Below are 17722 nucleotides of genomic sequence, written 5' to 3'. Positions count from 1 at the left end.
ACTGATCACACTATGTCTATATAACTCCAAGTATAAAAGAAAAGAAACTTTTTTTTATCTTTCCGATAAATGTATAACAGAATAAACTGTTTCTGACTTAGCACCAGATATATATGAAATCACTGTAAAGTAGGCACTTTGAACTGTTCAGTGGAATCTGGTGGCTGATATAACTTTGATATTTTATTTTGAAAAGAAGATATAACACACTTCCTCTCATCCAGACAGAAAAAAAAGAAACCCGTCCAAACAAATGAAGAGTGAAGTTGATGATGATGATGAGTGTGTGAAGTGTGATGAGGTATTGATGAGATGGGCTCTCGCTCTATCTGTCCAAATTAACCTGAGGTACACATACATTACAAAGAAGCAGCAAGAATAATGATAGAATATAAAGATACACATGAAACCAATAAAAAAAAAACATGCTAATCAAAGAGATCGACAAACACGAGTACTTCCAGTCCCACACCAAACTGTGTCACGTTCCCTCGGGTACATATACAACAGAAAAGCAAAGACTTGTTACACATACAACGTTTCATAATATAGCAGCACACAAGTGAATGACAATAAGGCATCTTTGTGTAAGACTAGAAAAGAAAAGCTTCTTAGCAGCAAGAGAATGACAATTATATATAATCTGACTTTGGAATTATCTTTCAAATTATAAACAAAAACATTTTTTCTCCTTTAAAGCAGTTTAAAGGCAGTTTTTTTTTTTTTTTGGGGGGGGGGGGGGGGATAAACATTTGGCTTCTTGCACACTCAAGCATACAATTTAGAAACTACCAACTGTTCTAAAATGTAATGAGGATTTCAAGCGTGAGGAATTGGATACATACGTGTGTGTGTGTGTACAACGCACACAAAATGGCAAAACTTCAGTTCAGAGAGCAAAAAAACAAACAAAAACAAAACAAACAGGCATATTTAGGACACCAACTATGATAGAACTATTGGAAGGGCTGGCTATGAATAATAATAATTAAAAAAATTCAAGTTCAAGGTTAAATAAACACACTGAAGTCTACACGTGACTTATCCTATGTCTACTCACCTGTAGGGACTTAGCTTTCAAGACAACATGCGTTACCCCCATGGGAATCCAGCCCAGACAAAAAAAAATAACTTAAAAGAAAACTTAAAAACAAAAACAAAAAATGACCCCATAAAAGCCCCACTGAACTCTCCTCAACCACCATCCCCTTACCAATCTTAAGGAGCATGTTTTAAAAGTGCATCAATTCTGTTTTCCGAGTCAACCTCCATGCAAAAAACGGTACATAAAAATTGATAGGAGGAGAAACTGCAGTACACTCAGACACCAGCAGGGTGAGTCAGTCGAACATCCTGCAGAATCTTTATAAAGCTTAACTTCCTCGCTGTTCCGTCGTCATTTATCACATAATAGACATTTTTCAACCACTTTCCACATGCTTTCTCTAAACAACAACATTTCAAGAAACCCTTCAACCTGCTTCCTTTTTCTTCTCAAACTTGGTCAAACTAAAACTTGCCAAATCTCCATTGACTTCTAGTAACATGACATGACCTGGATCAGGCTAAAATCCTCCTCTGAACTAACTACATAACACACCTTGCTAAATGCGTATGAGCGACACCGAAAAAAAAACAGCACGGCACAAAAACAATGCAGCCGAATTCAAACGCGTGTCTGTGTCTACAGTTCAGACCAGTAGCCACCGCTCCGGACCTCCGCCCACCGCCTGCACGTCCTTCCTCTGTGAGCAGGCCCAGCCCGCTCCTTACCAGCACTTTACTATTATAAATAGTAAGCAGTGCTACAGGTGCACAGTATGATAGACAGAGCGGCTAGCTACAGTAGCCTCCTCCTCCGGCTGCGTATCAGCTTAGTTTAAATGCCACGTACTGTAGTATCAGCTTTTCAATCACCGCTAACTGGATCTTCAGACGAGGAAAAGTTTAAGTTGATAACTGCTCACTAAAGATGGTTATTGAGTAACATAACTAAATGCTAGCTAAATATACATTATATATAATATGTATTTTGCTAGGTTGTATTATAGGAAATATCTATATTTAATATAATTATGCTATTTTTTCAAGTATGAAAATAGATTCAGGTTTCTGCTTGAGGAACCTAAGGCACTATCAAGTTTTCAAGAATTTGCGGCTGTTTTTAAATAGCTTTTTGTGATTACATGTGGCCCGTACAAATGGTGAAACGTACACCCAGCCAGGTGTGAATGGGGAAAAAGGAGGAGGGAAAAATTAGAAATTTCTCCATTTCTAATTTTGTAGATTGTCACACCATCACTCTGAGAGAGGGGGAGGGAGGAGGGAGGGGGTGGTGTGACTTAGACACTGGCAGCTCATGTTCCCATCAGTTCAATGGTCTGCAGGCACAAGTCCTGCTTGAGTCAGGTGGTGATGGGAGTTCACAAGTTGACATCACGCACATCTGTGGGGGTGCTGGACTGGCCTTGCTGCTCCCTCGCCTTATTGCCAGCTCTGACGCCGGTCTCCTGCCGGTACTGTTGGCCCTTCTGCAGGCTGGTGGCCAACACACGCTCTATTTGCTCCTGGCAAGCCCTCAAACAATCCTGGAACAAAAAAAAGGGTCAGCAGTGGTTAAACATACACACTTCCAACAATCCTCTGCTAGTGCTTTAATGCTTTTAAGACACGTAATCCACCTCGAGTCCTTCTGCAGACTTTATACACTTTCAGTATTAACCCTTCTAACACAGAGCTGTCGCCGGCGACAGAAATTGACATGCATTGTTCAAACTACTATTGAAAAAACGGATTCTGAAAGCTCAGAAAAGGCCCTTTCAGTTACTATTACATTTATTACGGTAATGACCACATTGCGTGTGTGCCAGGGGCGGGAGTTTATTGGCGCGTAGGAGAGTTGATGTAAAATAGTTTTAATTTTTGTAATATCTTGTTGCTGCATATTTATAGTTGTCTATAAAGAGAAATTTGATGAAAATGCAAATAGTTTTTTTTACTTTTCTTATTACACACTGTTCTGAGCAAATGTGTGCCAGCTTTTGAAAGTTGTATTTTGTCTGTCAAGAAAAACAGGTAAAATAATTAATACAAAGAACATTTTTTGACAGAATCATTAAAAATCATTAAATAAAAAAAGAACTGTTATAATTATAGCAGTGAAAGGGTTAACCTGATTATAAAGGGGACTTTCAGTTTTAACAAAGTATAAAATTCTGGACAAAAATTCCAGCAATTATCAAGAACAGCAGCAACTCCTTTAAAATTAAAAGCATGCAATTATGTCGTAATAGTATTTGAATTTATATACACCTCAATTAAACAGCAATTAAACAGCTTATGTTATATTTTTTTAGATGTAGCCACAAATGAGACCTTCTACTTTCTCCTCTACATCACACCCACACAAGTAAGCTACTATAAATACTGTAAATCTCAATCAGTCTGACACCAGCTCTGCTGGTTTAACCTTTACACCCGTATGCGGACAATAGCGTGCAAAATGCTGGCATTTCTGGCACATTTGCCGTGTGTGTTGTTTAACCGCTTTGGTCACATGCATGGCATACCAGCAGGGAATTATGTGTCTTGATGTAGGTGGTCCTGTCTGCATCATGACCAGAACAATGGGTACCAGCACACTCCAATACCAACAACACAGTGGCGAGCTGCATGGTGGGCACAGGAATCCTCTCTGACAGGAGACATGTGCATGTCCGTGGTACACGAGTGAGGGTTCATGGGGGCCTTAAAGGGGGGGTCCTATCAGGTGCTCTGGGGCGTATCAGAGAACAGATAAGCACTTCGAAAACTCCCCTCCTTTACCAAACCCTGACTCTCCTCCGAGTTTACAGCGCGGTCAATCCCATGTGGATGTCTAGAGGAAATGGCTTTGACCTACTGCACCCTGACCCCAAGTTGGGTATAAAACAGAATATAGGACAGTGGGACCGGATGTTTTTGGACAACTTGTCTTATGAAATGGGATCTTCTCTCTGTCTCTTCCCCTCCGTCCCTCACTGCAGGTCTGTGTGGAAGATGTGGGAGGTCTACCTCCCTCAGCCGGCTGCAGCGCTCTTAAAGAATGAGCCGGAGCTCGCAAAGAGGCCAACATTCCTTTAAAATGTAGGAATAATTGGAACCCGATGGGCTGCAGTCGGAGCGCCTGTTGTGACGGCTGGGGTCGCAGGGCCCGCGTCACCATGGCGACGTAACCACAAGCTAAGAGACAACAGTGTTGTTTCTGTGGCTTTAATAGATTTTTTTCCACAGTTCCCGTGTACCACAAAATATTTTACCAAAGATAACAAATGTATGTGAGTGCCATGAAGGAACAGAAAACAATTCACATGCCAAATGTATGTATGCGGGTAATTCTTTGCAGCTATGATAACTTTTCTTAATGGTAACAGTTGTCCAATCCCTATAGACATCCACTGTATTTACATCCCATTTAATATTATAACATTAATTGTCATGAAGGCCCCTATATCTACTAATCTACACACTACACTCACTACTACTACACAAACAAATGATGGTGCACAGTCACTGATTTATAGATCATATCAAAGTCTGTGCACACAGTATGGACTCCATTTAAACAATTATTAGACACAGATGAAGTGACGTCATTGTGATGGCATGTACAGTTTATTTGTGGATTATACTAAAGTTAAATTACTTAATACTGCACACTGATTAAATATAAACAGTATTACTCCAACTGTGTATACATATTCTTGGAGCTCCATAGACTCCCATTATATTTATAACAGAACCTATAGGGTCAAATTTCATTCAAAATTACTGCCCGCTAATGAACTATAAACAATGATTCGATACTTACATTATTTTGCAACACAAACACCATTTCGGTATATAAGGTGTAAATACGCTCATTGTGGTAAGATGTTAGAGTTGGAATGACATGTACCACCCACGTATTTTAAAGCTCAGCATAAAGTGTGACGACAGCCTGAATAGCTTTCAGTTTCCCTATTGGGCTTTACTGGAAATGATGCTTCTAGCCCTCGCTGCAAACGTATCCCTCCACCAGGAGGGGCACACAGCTAAAGTGGGAACCCTGCACAGAAATTGCATGTGTCCTACCACAAGAATGTGGGCTCTGAGTTTTAAGAAGACATTCCCTCTGCCGCTGCTCTTTATAGCAGCAGTCTAGCAGAGTTTGGCTCTTAGCTCTTAAGCCAAGAGCCAAACTCTTGCTCTCCTCCTCTCCATGAAAAGTAAATAGCTTCAGTCTGCCATTACTGAAGTCATCGCTGTTGTTTACTAAAGAGCCTTTTATGCTGCTGTCGTGAGATGTTGCAACGCTCACTATTAACAATGCATTGTTTGGGAGCACTAAAATTTCCTGCACTCTGGTACTCACCACCTCTGTGTTGGTGATCTTGGCCAGCAGGTCTGTCAGGTTGTCCCGACTCAGCCTCTGGTCACTGTGGTCCAGCTGGAGGCCACAGACAGCAGCTCCCATGCTGCCAGAGGCAATCATGGAGGGAGGGTTCATGGCAAGGCGGTCATCTGGCGAGGAAAGTGCATTAATGTGCGATTAGTCAAGCAGCGACTTTAGGCCTCAGCGACAAACGGAAATCACATTTTTAACTGTGACACCAAAAGCTGCAACACTTAGATCAGCCCAGAGGAAGTATGAGAGGTGAAAACGTCTGAATCATCTGCATTTATGCACGCTCCACAGCTGAACCTGATTTTCCCACAGTCTGGATTTCAGCAGACCTAGCTGCACACTGGAACCTGTGTGGTTTCCTTCATAGAAACTTCAGCTCTGATTAGAAAAGCAGAGTAGGAATCCTCCTACTCGCTGAGCAATGAGTTCCAGACCTGACTCCTTTCGGTCCACATCCAAGACTAAAAGACTTAAGCAACAACAGACCTGCTGGATAGAGGAGGAGGAGGAAGAGGACAATGAGGATAACCACCACTGAGAAGTAGAGCTTCTTTTGAAGGGCTCATTATAGGACTGAATTAACCTTTTCTATACACACGGGGGTAGGTGGGGGTAGCTGTTTTTATCTGTTATGCTGTTCAGAAATAGCAGTAGGCAGGCTTTTTTAATCCCCTCCTCCAACAAGTTTCTGCCATCAGATTAAAAGAATACAATCCAACCAAACCACAGTGTGCAGGACTAAGAAAGTACATCAAATACATTAGGGGCAAAAACGGCAGTTCCTCAAATGGCCCCTCAAGGGTGCCACCAAAAATAAGTGAAATTTCATATGTCCTTATTTGATGGTCCCTGTACTCAGAAAAATGCAAAAGGGGACCTTTTCACACCTGTTGGTCTGTTCCATTCTCTGAATACTAGGAAGGAGTCTTGCCTGGCCTTTGAAGACCTAATCATACAAAGGCAGCATCCCTGACTTCGTGAAACAGCTACTGAACTTCACAACTGCTCCTCAGAAACCTACGGGGGTCTTCACAGACAATTCATCCACCTTTAAACACAATCTTAAGTCCGACCAAGTCTGTGATATCATTGCAGGACTAGGATTAAGCTCTCAGCCTCTAGTTCTTTAAGTATTTGTTGTTTCTCGCGTATAACTAGGTTCAAAATCATGAATGTCCTTTACGAAAGACTGCATTAATATGGACATATTTGAGTATTTAATACTTTAGACTGAAGGCCTGCAGAGGCACATCCTTCTTCAACCACAAAGGTTGATGAAGTCTGTCATAAGGAGGATTTCCTGTGACATGACTGATTCTGTTTAGACATAATTTCACTCTGACTGGAGTTTCCTTTGTTACTACTTTGTGTACCATATCTTAAAACTATAAGACACAATGGTTATGAGGTATACAAGTTAGTGCATACACTTGGAAGTACATAGGAGTTCTGGTAGCCTGATAGCTTTGATTAAACCCTGGAGAGGAGCCTGCTTCACTACGCCCATCCTCTTCTCCAGGGACCAGCTGTCCATAGGAGGAGCTCCTCCAATATAAGAATAACATCTCGACTCCATATAAAACTCCAAACATTTACATTACTGCCTAACCACAGCAGGCCTCCTTTTTTTTCTCCCCCTACTGCGGCTGCTTTGTGTTTGGATATAAGCAGCTGCTTATGAATAGCAGAGGCGACCACTGAAACACACCAGAATATATAAAAAAAAAGAAAAAGTGTGACACTAAAACTGAGCTAAACGGGGCATTGAAGGGGCTAATGGTTCCAATAGCAAGCTAGTAAACAATCGCTTATTGGCCAGATATGACCACACTGACGTGTGTGAAGAATTTCTCTGCACTTAAGTGACCTCCTTTGTTTTATTCCCCTTATTGAATTAGCTGAATGAGGTGGGAGATGAAAGGCAGCCTTGTGGTAGAGTAGTCCTGTACATTACGTGATCCTGCAGTCGTATTTCTGTCCAGGATATGAAAATATTAAGAGGGATTCCTACTATAGGCACAGGAATGCTGTGAAAATTCACCTAGAGAGGGGCCTGGGGGGACATCTGAGTTTGTGCTTTTCCTCAGTTTATTTTGGACACGAGGCCAGGATGGAAGGAGGAAGGAAGATCACTGGATCCCTGCCCTGACTTTTTAAACTTGGAAGCTTCCCTGTCAACAAACAACGCAGGGCTGCAGTTCAGCTGCACCTGAGTCAGTCGGCACAGTGTGTGTGTATAGTTTGATACAATCGCTATCATTACCAGTGTGTGTGGCTAATCTAAACACAGCACTGATATGAGTTTTCCCAGCCACTCAGCTGAGGAACGTGCATGACCACTTTGAGCAGCTTTCAGTCGCTGTGAAGGGGGAAAAAACCCACTACAGGCTGTGGAAAGAGGAGAAAGTGGATAAGGCAGCCAGAAGAGAAGAAAGAGGTCACCGATGACTCACGATGGGAGAATGTTTGTGTGTGTGGGAATATTCTGGATGATGTACATGAATAACAGGGCAGCAAAGCGAGCAGTGTGAGGGAGCAAACAACCGAAAGAAAAAGCGCACGTGTTGTTGCGTTACCTGTGGCACAAAGGGCGATGAATGTCTGCGTGTGTTTGCGGACCATCGGCAGTTTGTCTTTGGGAAGTGGCAGCCTGAATATGATGTGCTCTATAAAGTCGTTGGGAATGACGGAGGCCATGTTCCACTTCAACTTCCCCAGCACAACCAGCTCCCAGTCCTAAAAAACACACACAAGAAGAATGATTTAAAAATGTGTCAGTTCACCTTGTGTTTCTCAGCACTCCTGCTCAGTCAGGGGGTTAAAATGGCAAGCTGCCATGCCTCCATTGACCGTGAAAAAGATCACATTCTGTCCCTATTCCCAGAGGAAATGGCTCTGTAAGAAGAGTAACATTTCTTCACTTTATCTCTCCTCGCTGTATCTTATTATCTGCGTGCCTTTCTCATTCCTCGCATCCTTTGTGTTCATATCGCCGGCATGTGACAAGCTTTGCCCTGCTTAGAGGCCCTGCCAATGAGACAGCTAGCCCCTTCCTTCCTGTCACAAGCCTCAGAAAGCTAGAATGCACTGCACAGGCACCACAGAGATGACTCTTCATACAGTGGAGCTCTACAGAAGAGGTGTACGTACCACAGTGCACGTTTGTTCTTTGTCTTCAGTAATTTTGTAATGTGCTTCATAAGATGTAACAAAAGCATCTCAAATAAAGACACAGCTGTCAGTTTTTAAACCCTAAGCCAGTTAAAAGTTTTCAGGGATTTCCTTTGGACAGTTACATTACAATATTTGCTCCAACCATCATCGCATAAAGACGAGAGCGCAGAAGAACAAACATGGACTTACAGATGTTGGTACACAGCTCTACGAAAATGGTGCTTTCACATATTTACACAATTCTTGATGTTTTGTTAGATGTTTTGAGTTTCATCAACCTACTTAAAAATAACCAGACACAAGTCCTTAGTGGCTATGTTTCCCAAACGTCACACTAGAGACTGTTAAAGATCTTGGAGGAAGAAAAGCGGAACAACGGAAATTGTAGACAGATATACCCAAAGCTAAGCTAACCTGATGCACAAGATGTCAAATTTAGAAAGGAGGTGCATTCCAATAATATTCAACGTGGCAGATGACTAGATGAACCATCCATTTATCACAGGCTAACTTTAGGTAATAAACAAACAAGTAAATGTTTTTTGTTTTGTTTTTTCAGCTGACAAAGAGAAGAACAAGATGGCAGTACTGCTACAAAATAAGTTTTGGATCCTGTAAGGTTACAATGTGAGCTGTGAACTTAATAAAAAAAGGCCATTGTTTTTTTAACTTAATTTTAAATTATAAATTCTTCTCTGCAATATGAACAGGCTACCTATAAGACATTTTAATGACGCCCTTGTGTCCTGTCCATTCTCAACTATCTACTGCAGGATGTGAGTTTTGCACTCTGCTCCACATTAAATGGAGTGTCAGACTCTCTCTGTCCTAATTACATTATATCATAATGTGCTCACATCTGATCATAAAGGAACATTTTTTGGATCATACACATGCTTTTGTCAACTTTACACCAGAAAAAAACATAAGTGGCGCCACCAAATCACTGGCAGTGGCGTGGAATTTTCAGTCTGGAGCCTTGGGTTTCCTTCAAATTACCAGAAAGGAAAGAAAGAAATGCATGCTGGGAAGTGTGCTTATGGTGATGATGATGAACTCATTTCAAATCAGACAAAGTTTAGAAAGTGGGCTGAAAAAGTAGAGGTCAGGAAAGTTTTGACCAAGAGCTTGCATTCACTCAAGAGGAACCTCTGAGATGACAAGTGTCTGCAGTCATTTATGGGTAAAATGACTGTGTTCGCCTCTGTCAAAGCATCACCTGAAGAGCAGGCATAGTAAACACTGAAACCCCGATGCTCAGCAGGGGCAGCCCCCTCCGTCACTAAACCCTTATCTGTAATGTCAGCCGTCATTCACGTGGGTTTCTCCATATATAACCTGCCTGCTTGTGTTCAACATACTTGAGCCCTAATGGAGTACAGTGATTGTGAGATGAGCAGGGTGGAGGTCTGCTGTCAGTATGCTCACTTCCTGGACAGCTGGCTGAACACCACTGCTCCTCCACCCTCCCTTTAACACTTCTCTCCTCCAGCTGCAGCAGCAGCATGTTCATTACAAGAAGGGGCTGCGGCATCTTTTGTTGGCTCCTGCTCGGCTGCTCTGTGCATTCTGTGAGGATATCCAGGAATCTGAGAGTCTAAAGACAACATGGAGGATCAAATGGGATGAATGTCATATTCCTGAACTGCTGAGGCGCCGCAGGAGGATGTATAGACTATATGAGGAGGAGCTTGAGTGAAATAAGATGCAGGTTTTCTTCTGGAACTACAATAATTAGCTGACAAATTTCTAGAAAAAAACTCCACCGAGCTTTATATCTGGAAGGATGTGACTGTTTTCTTTAAGCCTTCAACAAACAAATATTTTATCGTTTCATAGTTTATTCTACAAAACACCTTTCTAAGGGTTTTTAACGTAGATTTTCCTGTTTTCAGATTCCTTTTTTATCCGACAGCATTTCTACAACACGACATATCTGTATATAATCACATATAAAAGAAGAAGAAAATCAGTAAACTGTCACTTTGGGGAAGATAAAAATCTGAATTTTAACGCCTTTGCTCTGTGACATTATCAAGTGAAACTAATTTTACCAATGAAGGATCATGTGATGCTATTAGAATCTCTAGAATAAGGGTGAGATAAATAGTCAACTTGTTAACTTTGGATTTTAGGCTCTTGAAGGGAAACTTTTGTTTTTAATTTGTCAGCATGTTTTATAACAAGCAATCAATTAGGAAAACAAACAAACCAGCTGAAGTCCAAATAGGGAAGGTGCTTCTCAAAGTTTCTCCATTTGATTGTTCACATCCTTGTTTAAGCTTTTATAGACTGCACAGTTATCATCTCATTGAACAAATACACACAAGTAGGTAACTAAACAAAAGCATAAAGAGCTTTTGACCCTTTTTCACGGTATAAAAATCTTCTTTGTGTAATAGAAACAGGCGGTACTGCCCAAATATCCAAAGCTCATACTGCATAACTGGCACTAGATGGCATCACACTCCCCTTCAGTCCACATGGATCCAGAGAAAGGATGTGGCTGCATTGTGCACAGCTCCACTTATAAGGAAAATGGGAAACTTCCTGTGAGGCCAATTCGGCCATTGGCATAAAATCATCAGAAAAATGTGACACAACATTTTTATGCTCCCATGAAGGAATGAATGAATGAACAAGACTCTTGAGATCCCAGTTCTTACCAGCAGTTCCCGTGGTGTGATGGAGTTGTCTGTGTACATGCAAAGCTTTTCTGCTGTTAGTGGTCTGGAGTCCTTTAACTTGGAGGCCAGGAACATGCACACAGCTCCCAGAAGCTGCAAATAACCCTTTTTCATGGGCATCACTGCTAGAAATCTGTCCAAATAGTTAATAGCTAGGGGAAAAATGTCTTCAATGCTCTTCTCCTCTTCACACACCTGGAAAGGGACAGAAACATAACAAGAGGAAAAACATATTAGATTTCATGTAATGGAAAAATATAAATAAGAAAATCTTTTGTATGTTTTGTTTTGTTTTTTAAAGCAAAAGTAACGTGAGAATTTTCTCCTGCTGCTTGTGTTTTGGGGTTAAAGGTCAAATAAGTAGTTTTCACGTCTCTACTCCGTGGAAGTCTGCAAAGTCAGAGCAAGGCAGAAACAAATTAGTTTCATAGGAAGTCGTTCAGCAACCCCCTCTCGCCATTCAGCTCCTCTTCCTTGTTGGGGCTTGCCCTATTTAAAAAATATTTTTTAAATAAACTAAACGGCACAGCCCATCTTTAAAGTGTGCACAATGTTCACACGTTTTGTTAAAACTGTCCCCGACAAAGCAACGTTTGCCAGCAAAGAGTGATTTTGATCTTTAAAAAATTAAAGTGGCTAAGCCTCCACACTGCCTGCCATGCCTTCGGCTCGATTCACATTTAAAAATTAATAATAATTATTGTAAAGGGAATATGTCGTGTTTTCGATTATGTAAATTAAGCTAAACTTCTCCGCTGTCGCCCGAGCTAGCTAATTAGCAACTAGTGCCCATATTTTAGCTTTAAAACAATGTAAATATCTAGCTAGGCTATTTCTTTGAAGCTGAATTTTCTTCGTGGTGGAATTTCCGACTCTCCCACGCCTTTGGTGAGTCATTCTCATTCAATTGTCAAACAGGTTAACATCTATGACAACTATCCAAGAACTAAAATGATCACATCTATGAGCCACAATGAGCCTAAAACATGCAAAAAAGTCGCGTTAGCTAAAGCGGTTAGGTTAGCCCATCAACAAAATGCCCACAAACCTCGTGCATCCAACCTGCAACCATTCGTCTCATATAGGGTTGAATCTCCTTCTGGACCCGCTGGAAATATGAGCATTGAGGTAAAAACCTGTCCTCAATTGTTAATAAACTTTGCAACACTCTGTCATCATAGAGGATGTTTGGGTCTGGCTGGGCTTTCACGGCAGTGTCCGACTCCAAGCAATAAAGCTCCATGACTCGGCCCCCGTCTTCCCCCCCTTTGTTGTTGTTGTTAGCCTACTAAATAATCTAAAAATAATACAAATAAATATTGTCACAATGTTTTCGACAGCGGCCTGGAGGAGGAGAAGTGCCCAGGACGAAGCATGAGACTGAGACTGCTGGGTTTGCTCCAGTCCTGCTGCCTCTCGATTTGCTCCTTCCTCTGAGCAGCAGGCGTCAACGCGGGAGAAGCTAGCAACAAGATCCGGTGTACCCTTCAAAATAAAAGTCAAAACGGCATATATTAAGTCATCTCAAAATAACAACAACAACGACAATAACAACAACAATAAGCAACAAAATGTGTTAGTTATCAATCACAAAGTATCAATAAAATGCTCATTGGGAATTATTTGTAGTATTTGCTGATGTTTTTTCTATTCTGTGGCCTAAACATTCAATAATTGAAATAGCTTTATCATCTTTTATAAACTATTAATAGAATTAGAAGGGAAAAGAATTTGTAAATTAAGGAAACAAAGGAAAAAGAAGTCATACTTTTAAAGGGCTCTGTGCATGCCCGCAGCAGTAAATACAACATACAATCCTTCCGTGTGACATGTCCATGAAGAAACTCTACATGAGCAGCAAATAAAATAAAAATCAGTACACACACCTGCAACAGACACTTATCCTATTGAAGTCAGCATTAGAGAAAGTATCAACAAGATTGCTGCTGTATAGAAAATGGAAGAATGCCACATCTCTTGCTGTACAAATCCCAGACCGTTTACATTATTATATGCAATTTATGGTATAAATCAACTGTTTAGGCCTGTATGACTCCGGCCCAGCTGGTCCGACATATTTCAGGAGGCTGCAATAAATCAAGGGACTAAAAGTGTAGTGGGTCTTCAGCAGAAAAAGTTTTTAAAAAGTACATTCTTTCACTTCTTACAGGCTAAATCTAGAATAAAATAATCTGCCGTGTGTTTATTGATGGTGATGAAACACAATCACCTCACTGCTGCAAGAGTAAATTCTTGTAGCTGTTAGTTCCACCCACCAGCTACATCTGTGCTTGGTGCTAATTATTAGCAAATGTTAGCATTTAAACCTATGGCATACACATTAGACCAGCTTAATAGCATGAAACGGATGCTAGCATGCTAACATGCTGCTCACAAGTTTTTGAGCATGTCTGTGGACGTTTTGTGTCCCTTTTAGGGTATTTTTACTTCACTTACTTCAAAGGCCTTGAAAAGGCCTTCCAAAAGAAGACATGTTGTCCTGGGTGATAATGACCTGATAATGACTGCAGATTGTGTCCTTTCCTACTGCAGACAAAAACCATGTTATTGGGTCTTTTTGTCCAGTCTATACGGGTCTTAGTATGTAAATGTGACCTCTAATATAATAATGTATTCAACCTCTCTGAAACCAGTGGTGCATTTAATGAGGTCACAGTCCTCATAAACTGCGAACCAGTGCAATGTTGCTGACATCTTTATGGCAAAGGGTGTGGACGCCATGTTGATCCCTTTCCAGAGAAAACTTTTCCGTAAAGGAAGTTCTTTGGCACGGTGGCATGCCCGAGGATGAAAGCACGAGGATGGACATGCAAATCTGCGGAGAGTATTTTGGCAGCTCCAGGATGTCTAAAAGTGTTTGTTATTATGTCCCTTTAAGACAGGATCTAATCTGTGAAGCAACCGGATTATAATAGAAGAGGAAGTCCTGGGGTTGTCAGCTTCCTATCACTTTTGATATCTGAAGGCCATTTTGGTTCTGTTCAGTACGAGTTAGATTTATTTTCAAAGACATCAGCACAAAAAATTTTTCCTGCATCTATATTTTGCTGCTTCCGTTGGTATATTCAGAGTTAGAGCGAACTTTGGGTTGATTTAAATGACAGCAGCTGAACTGAACCACTTCCCCTTTTTACAGTCGCCACCAAATAGCTGAATGAGATATGGAGTTTCATTGAGAAAAAAAAATCGAGCACTGTGGAGCTATTATGAGAGCAGACTGTGAAGTGAGAGTGGGAACTGTCTCAGAGGGAATGTCAAGGTTAGCCAGATTAGTTCTACTTCAAAGGAGGGGGTGCATGTATGAGACGATTCATCTTAGAATTGAGATTTCATGTCAGAGGTTTATCCTCCTGTCTGTGAATGGAGAGGCTGACAAATCCCCGGGGTCAATGTTTTCATCTGACGGGGGTCTCTCTCTCTCTCTCTCTCTCTCTCTCTTTCTCCCTGCAAGAGGCCAAAGAAGCCAGCCATACCAGACATTCAAAGCACTGACACTTGAGGGAAACAGAGGTGTTAGACAGATAAAGCAGCCTTACCCTGTTGCTGCTGTTTGTGCATGTGTCCTATGATAACACATGTCAGCCGCTATCACACGCTGCGGGCTGCACAGAGGTAACAGAGAGCACCCAAAGCCCTGGGAAAACGTGGAGGAGCGTGAAATCACCTTGATCCAAAGATTCCTGCTGCATACCAGTCCACTGAACCCACCAGAGCACAGGGGCCCGGGGATGGGCAGACTGCCACAGATCAAGAGAAAGAGACAAAGAAAGAGAGAATAGGTAGAGGGTGATAGTCAAGATCTTAAATCCCAGAGCTTGGTTTGGAGCTTAACATCATCTTATGCATTTCCTGTACAAGATCGAGTGAGTGTCTCCATGAGGGAGGCCTCTCTCTCTCTTGGATATAAACACAGGATTTACTTTTACATGCCAGTTTCTGGGCCAAGCTTGATTACAGGTTGCCCATGTGCTCTGAGTCAAGCTGGCTGTTTGGGTTTACTGACAGTAGAGAAGAGGATGCTATGGCTGGAATGCTGTGGTGTGAACAGTGGTGAACACTCCTCCCAGTGCTGACAGATAGCTCGGCCAGTTGAGGAGATAAAGTGGCTTCTGTCTGTCACATGGTTGCATACTATATGCTTTCACATCAACTGATTATGCCGCACTGGGAGTGAGCTGAGCACCCGTTCCCAAACACCAAAAGTAGATGTTTCAGTTGCATGTTTGCACTCTTTCACATGCTATTCTAGTCATGCTATCAGCATGTCTGTATCGCATGTGTCACACATCAAAGCCGTCCTATGACTGCCGCTCACTGCAGAGTGGCTGATGGGAGGGGGGGTAAGGAAGGTGCTTTACAGGAGATACACATGCAGGACAAATAACTGTTTAAAGCTGCTCCTAATAATCACTGTGGCTTTCTCTATCCAGCGTCTCATAATTACAGATTTTTTTCACTTCCTTAATGCCTGAATGTCTCCCACCATCAATCCTTCACATGCGATTGGAAGCCATGTTGTGCAACCAGCTAATTTGGACTCAACTATGCACCGAGATTAGAAAACAAATGGACCGTCATCAAATCAACGCAGGAAAACGAGGGTGTTTCCCCCCTGCTGCTGCTGTCTTAGGAATGTTTTGGCTAAAATGAAAGCCATCATTCAAACTCAAATGCCAACATTTGAGGAGACAATGACGGGACAGATAGCAACATCCGGGCCTGGTCTGGGTGGTGAACACAAGAGGGTTTCTTTTCTCTAAGTTTGGGGCCTTGGTCACTGCTGAACCCCCCACCCTCCACCCCTCCTCCATTATGTCTGTATACAAGTCTGAGGTCTGGCAGCTTGCATCGCTCACTCCTACCAGAGCCTCAGAGAACATTGCCCTATTCTGCACCATGAACTCAGAAGTAATAGCAGACAGAGGAGGGGAGAGGAAGAGGGTACACTTTAAACAAAAGAGGTTCTATAAGGTGCAGAACAACAGATTTAGACTCTAAAACGTCAAGCTCGGCCATAAGGAATCCCTTAAAGGGGCAGTCATGATTCTCATGCTCACTCACTTTCTGGCGCTGAGTTAGAAGAAGAGGTTGATATCAATTTTATATTAAATTCATTAGCTATTAGTTTGATGGAGGGTGTAGTATGGTTGAAGGAGTAAAAAGTGTTTTTTCACAGCAGGAACTAGGAACAAAGTGACACAATTGCCTACAGGAACGACCCGCTAATTGGCTTTCTGAGTTTCCATAATAGTTTTCAGTTCATCGTCGTCACAAAGTGACGTAATAAGTAAATCTGTACTTCACCTGCATCACAACAAGCCAATAAAGCTAATGGTTCTTTGTCAGTCTAGTTCTCACTTTTTCTTCCTTTCTTGTGCTGTTCTGCGTCTTTTTTTTTAATAGTTAGGTTCTCTTTCAATTTAGAATCAAGTTGTTCAAAGCAACTTGACGTAGCTTGAACAGACCAGAAAAAGTCCCTACAGAGGAAGTTCCACCAGTGGAAATGTGCAAAAAGGCCTGGACGTCTCTAAAATGGCCCATTAGTTCCTGCAGTGAAAGATTCCAGGAATAGAGTCAGGAAAGAGTCCGCCACACAACATCCTGCAAAAATGTGTCAACACTTTGTGTTTTATATCTCCTATGAAAACAAAATATAACATTTTAATCAAGGCGTGGTTGGCTCATTCCCATTGTTTCCAGTCTTGCTAAATTAAGCCAATGACAGCCAAACAATGAGCCGAGACAAGAAAACACAGGAATGAGGGGCAGATCTCAGATATAGTTATTGATAAATTGATTCTATTGTCACCTAACTGTCCACAGAGAGCATCGAGTTTCCCAGGAAAATCAAGCTTTTGCTTTAAGAATGTAAGAAATGTGCTGTATTAGCAAAATTATAATAATTTTCCGATCTACTGTATATACTGTGTGTGCACTCTAAGAAGGGGTGGAGAGGGACACTTAGGACTAACGGGAAGCCTGGATTAAGTCATAAGTGGCAAGCGACATCGGATTTTAAGGTCGGATTTTAAGTGGGTGAGGTCACATCCTCTCCAGTTCACAGTGAACAAACTGCTTGTCTAGAAGGAATCACTCGGATATCTGGACGAAATGATGTTTGCATCTGTTCCGTCAGACTGTAAGAAAGCAGAGCATGCACGTGAAATATTGTCCATGTTCACGGTATAAAAGCATGGCATGCGTCTACAAAAGAGAGAGTGATGTTCCACAAGTGAGCAAACAGCTCGATTTCGCTTATATAACTTGGCTGTGGGGGCCCCCTTGTTCTGTTCCAACAGTCGACTCTGAAGTTCCCCCAGCTTTCCTCCTCATTTGCTTCACAACGCACAGATGTCTCAGGGCAGTGCAGAAGACCAGAGGGAGGACTGGGCCGGGGCCAAGAGGCAGCGGCTGC

General features: G+C 41.8%; 1 protein-coding gene across 1 annotated transcript; it reads right to left on the bottom strand.

Annotated features, from left to right (window-relative positions):
* Positions 1 to 692: 692 nt before the first annotated feature.
* Positions 693 to 17445, bottom strand: LOC114432581 (G1/S-specific cyclin-D2-like). Its single transcript, XM_028400678.1, has 6 exons — positions 13055 to 17445; positions 12335 to 12771; positions 11266 to 11481; positions 8002 to 8161; positions 5393 to 5541; positions 693 to 2588 (listed from the first exon to the last, which is right to left on the bottom strand). Exons 2-6 carry the CDS (start codon positions 12527 to 12529, stop codon positions 2424 to 2426), a joined length of 885 nt encoding a protein of 294 aa, XP_028256479.1. The 5' UTR covers positions 12530 to 12771; positions 13055 to 17445; the 3' UTR covers positions 693 to 2423.
* Between the last annotated feature and the right edge of the window lie 277 nt (positions 17446 to 17722).

Source organism: Parambassis ranga, chromosome 2 (assembly GCF_900634625.1).
Source record: "Parambassis ranga chromosome 2, fParRan2.1, whole genome shotgun sequence".
NCBI lineage: Eukaryota > Metazoa > Chordata > Actinopteri > Ambassidae > Parambassis > Parambassis ranga.
This window is presented reverse-complemented; position numbering and strand designations above follow the sequence as displayed.

Excerpts from the sequence above, each read along its gene's own strand:
- LOC114432581 (XM_028400678.1), bottom strand. The coding sequence starts at position 12,529 with ATGGAGCTTTATTGCTTGGAGTCGGACACTGCCGTGAAAGCCCAGCCA. Across the intron at positions 11,482-12,334 it reads TTGCAGGTTGGATGCACGAG|GTGTGTGAAGAGGAGAAGAG; the intron begins GTTTGTGGGCAT and ends GTCCCTTTCCAG. Across the intron at positions 8,162-11,265 it reads TCACACCACGGGAACTGCTG|GACTGGGAGCTGGTTGTGCT; the intron begins GTAAGAACTGGG and ends TGTGTTTTTTAG.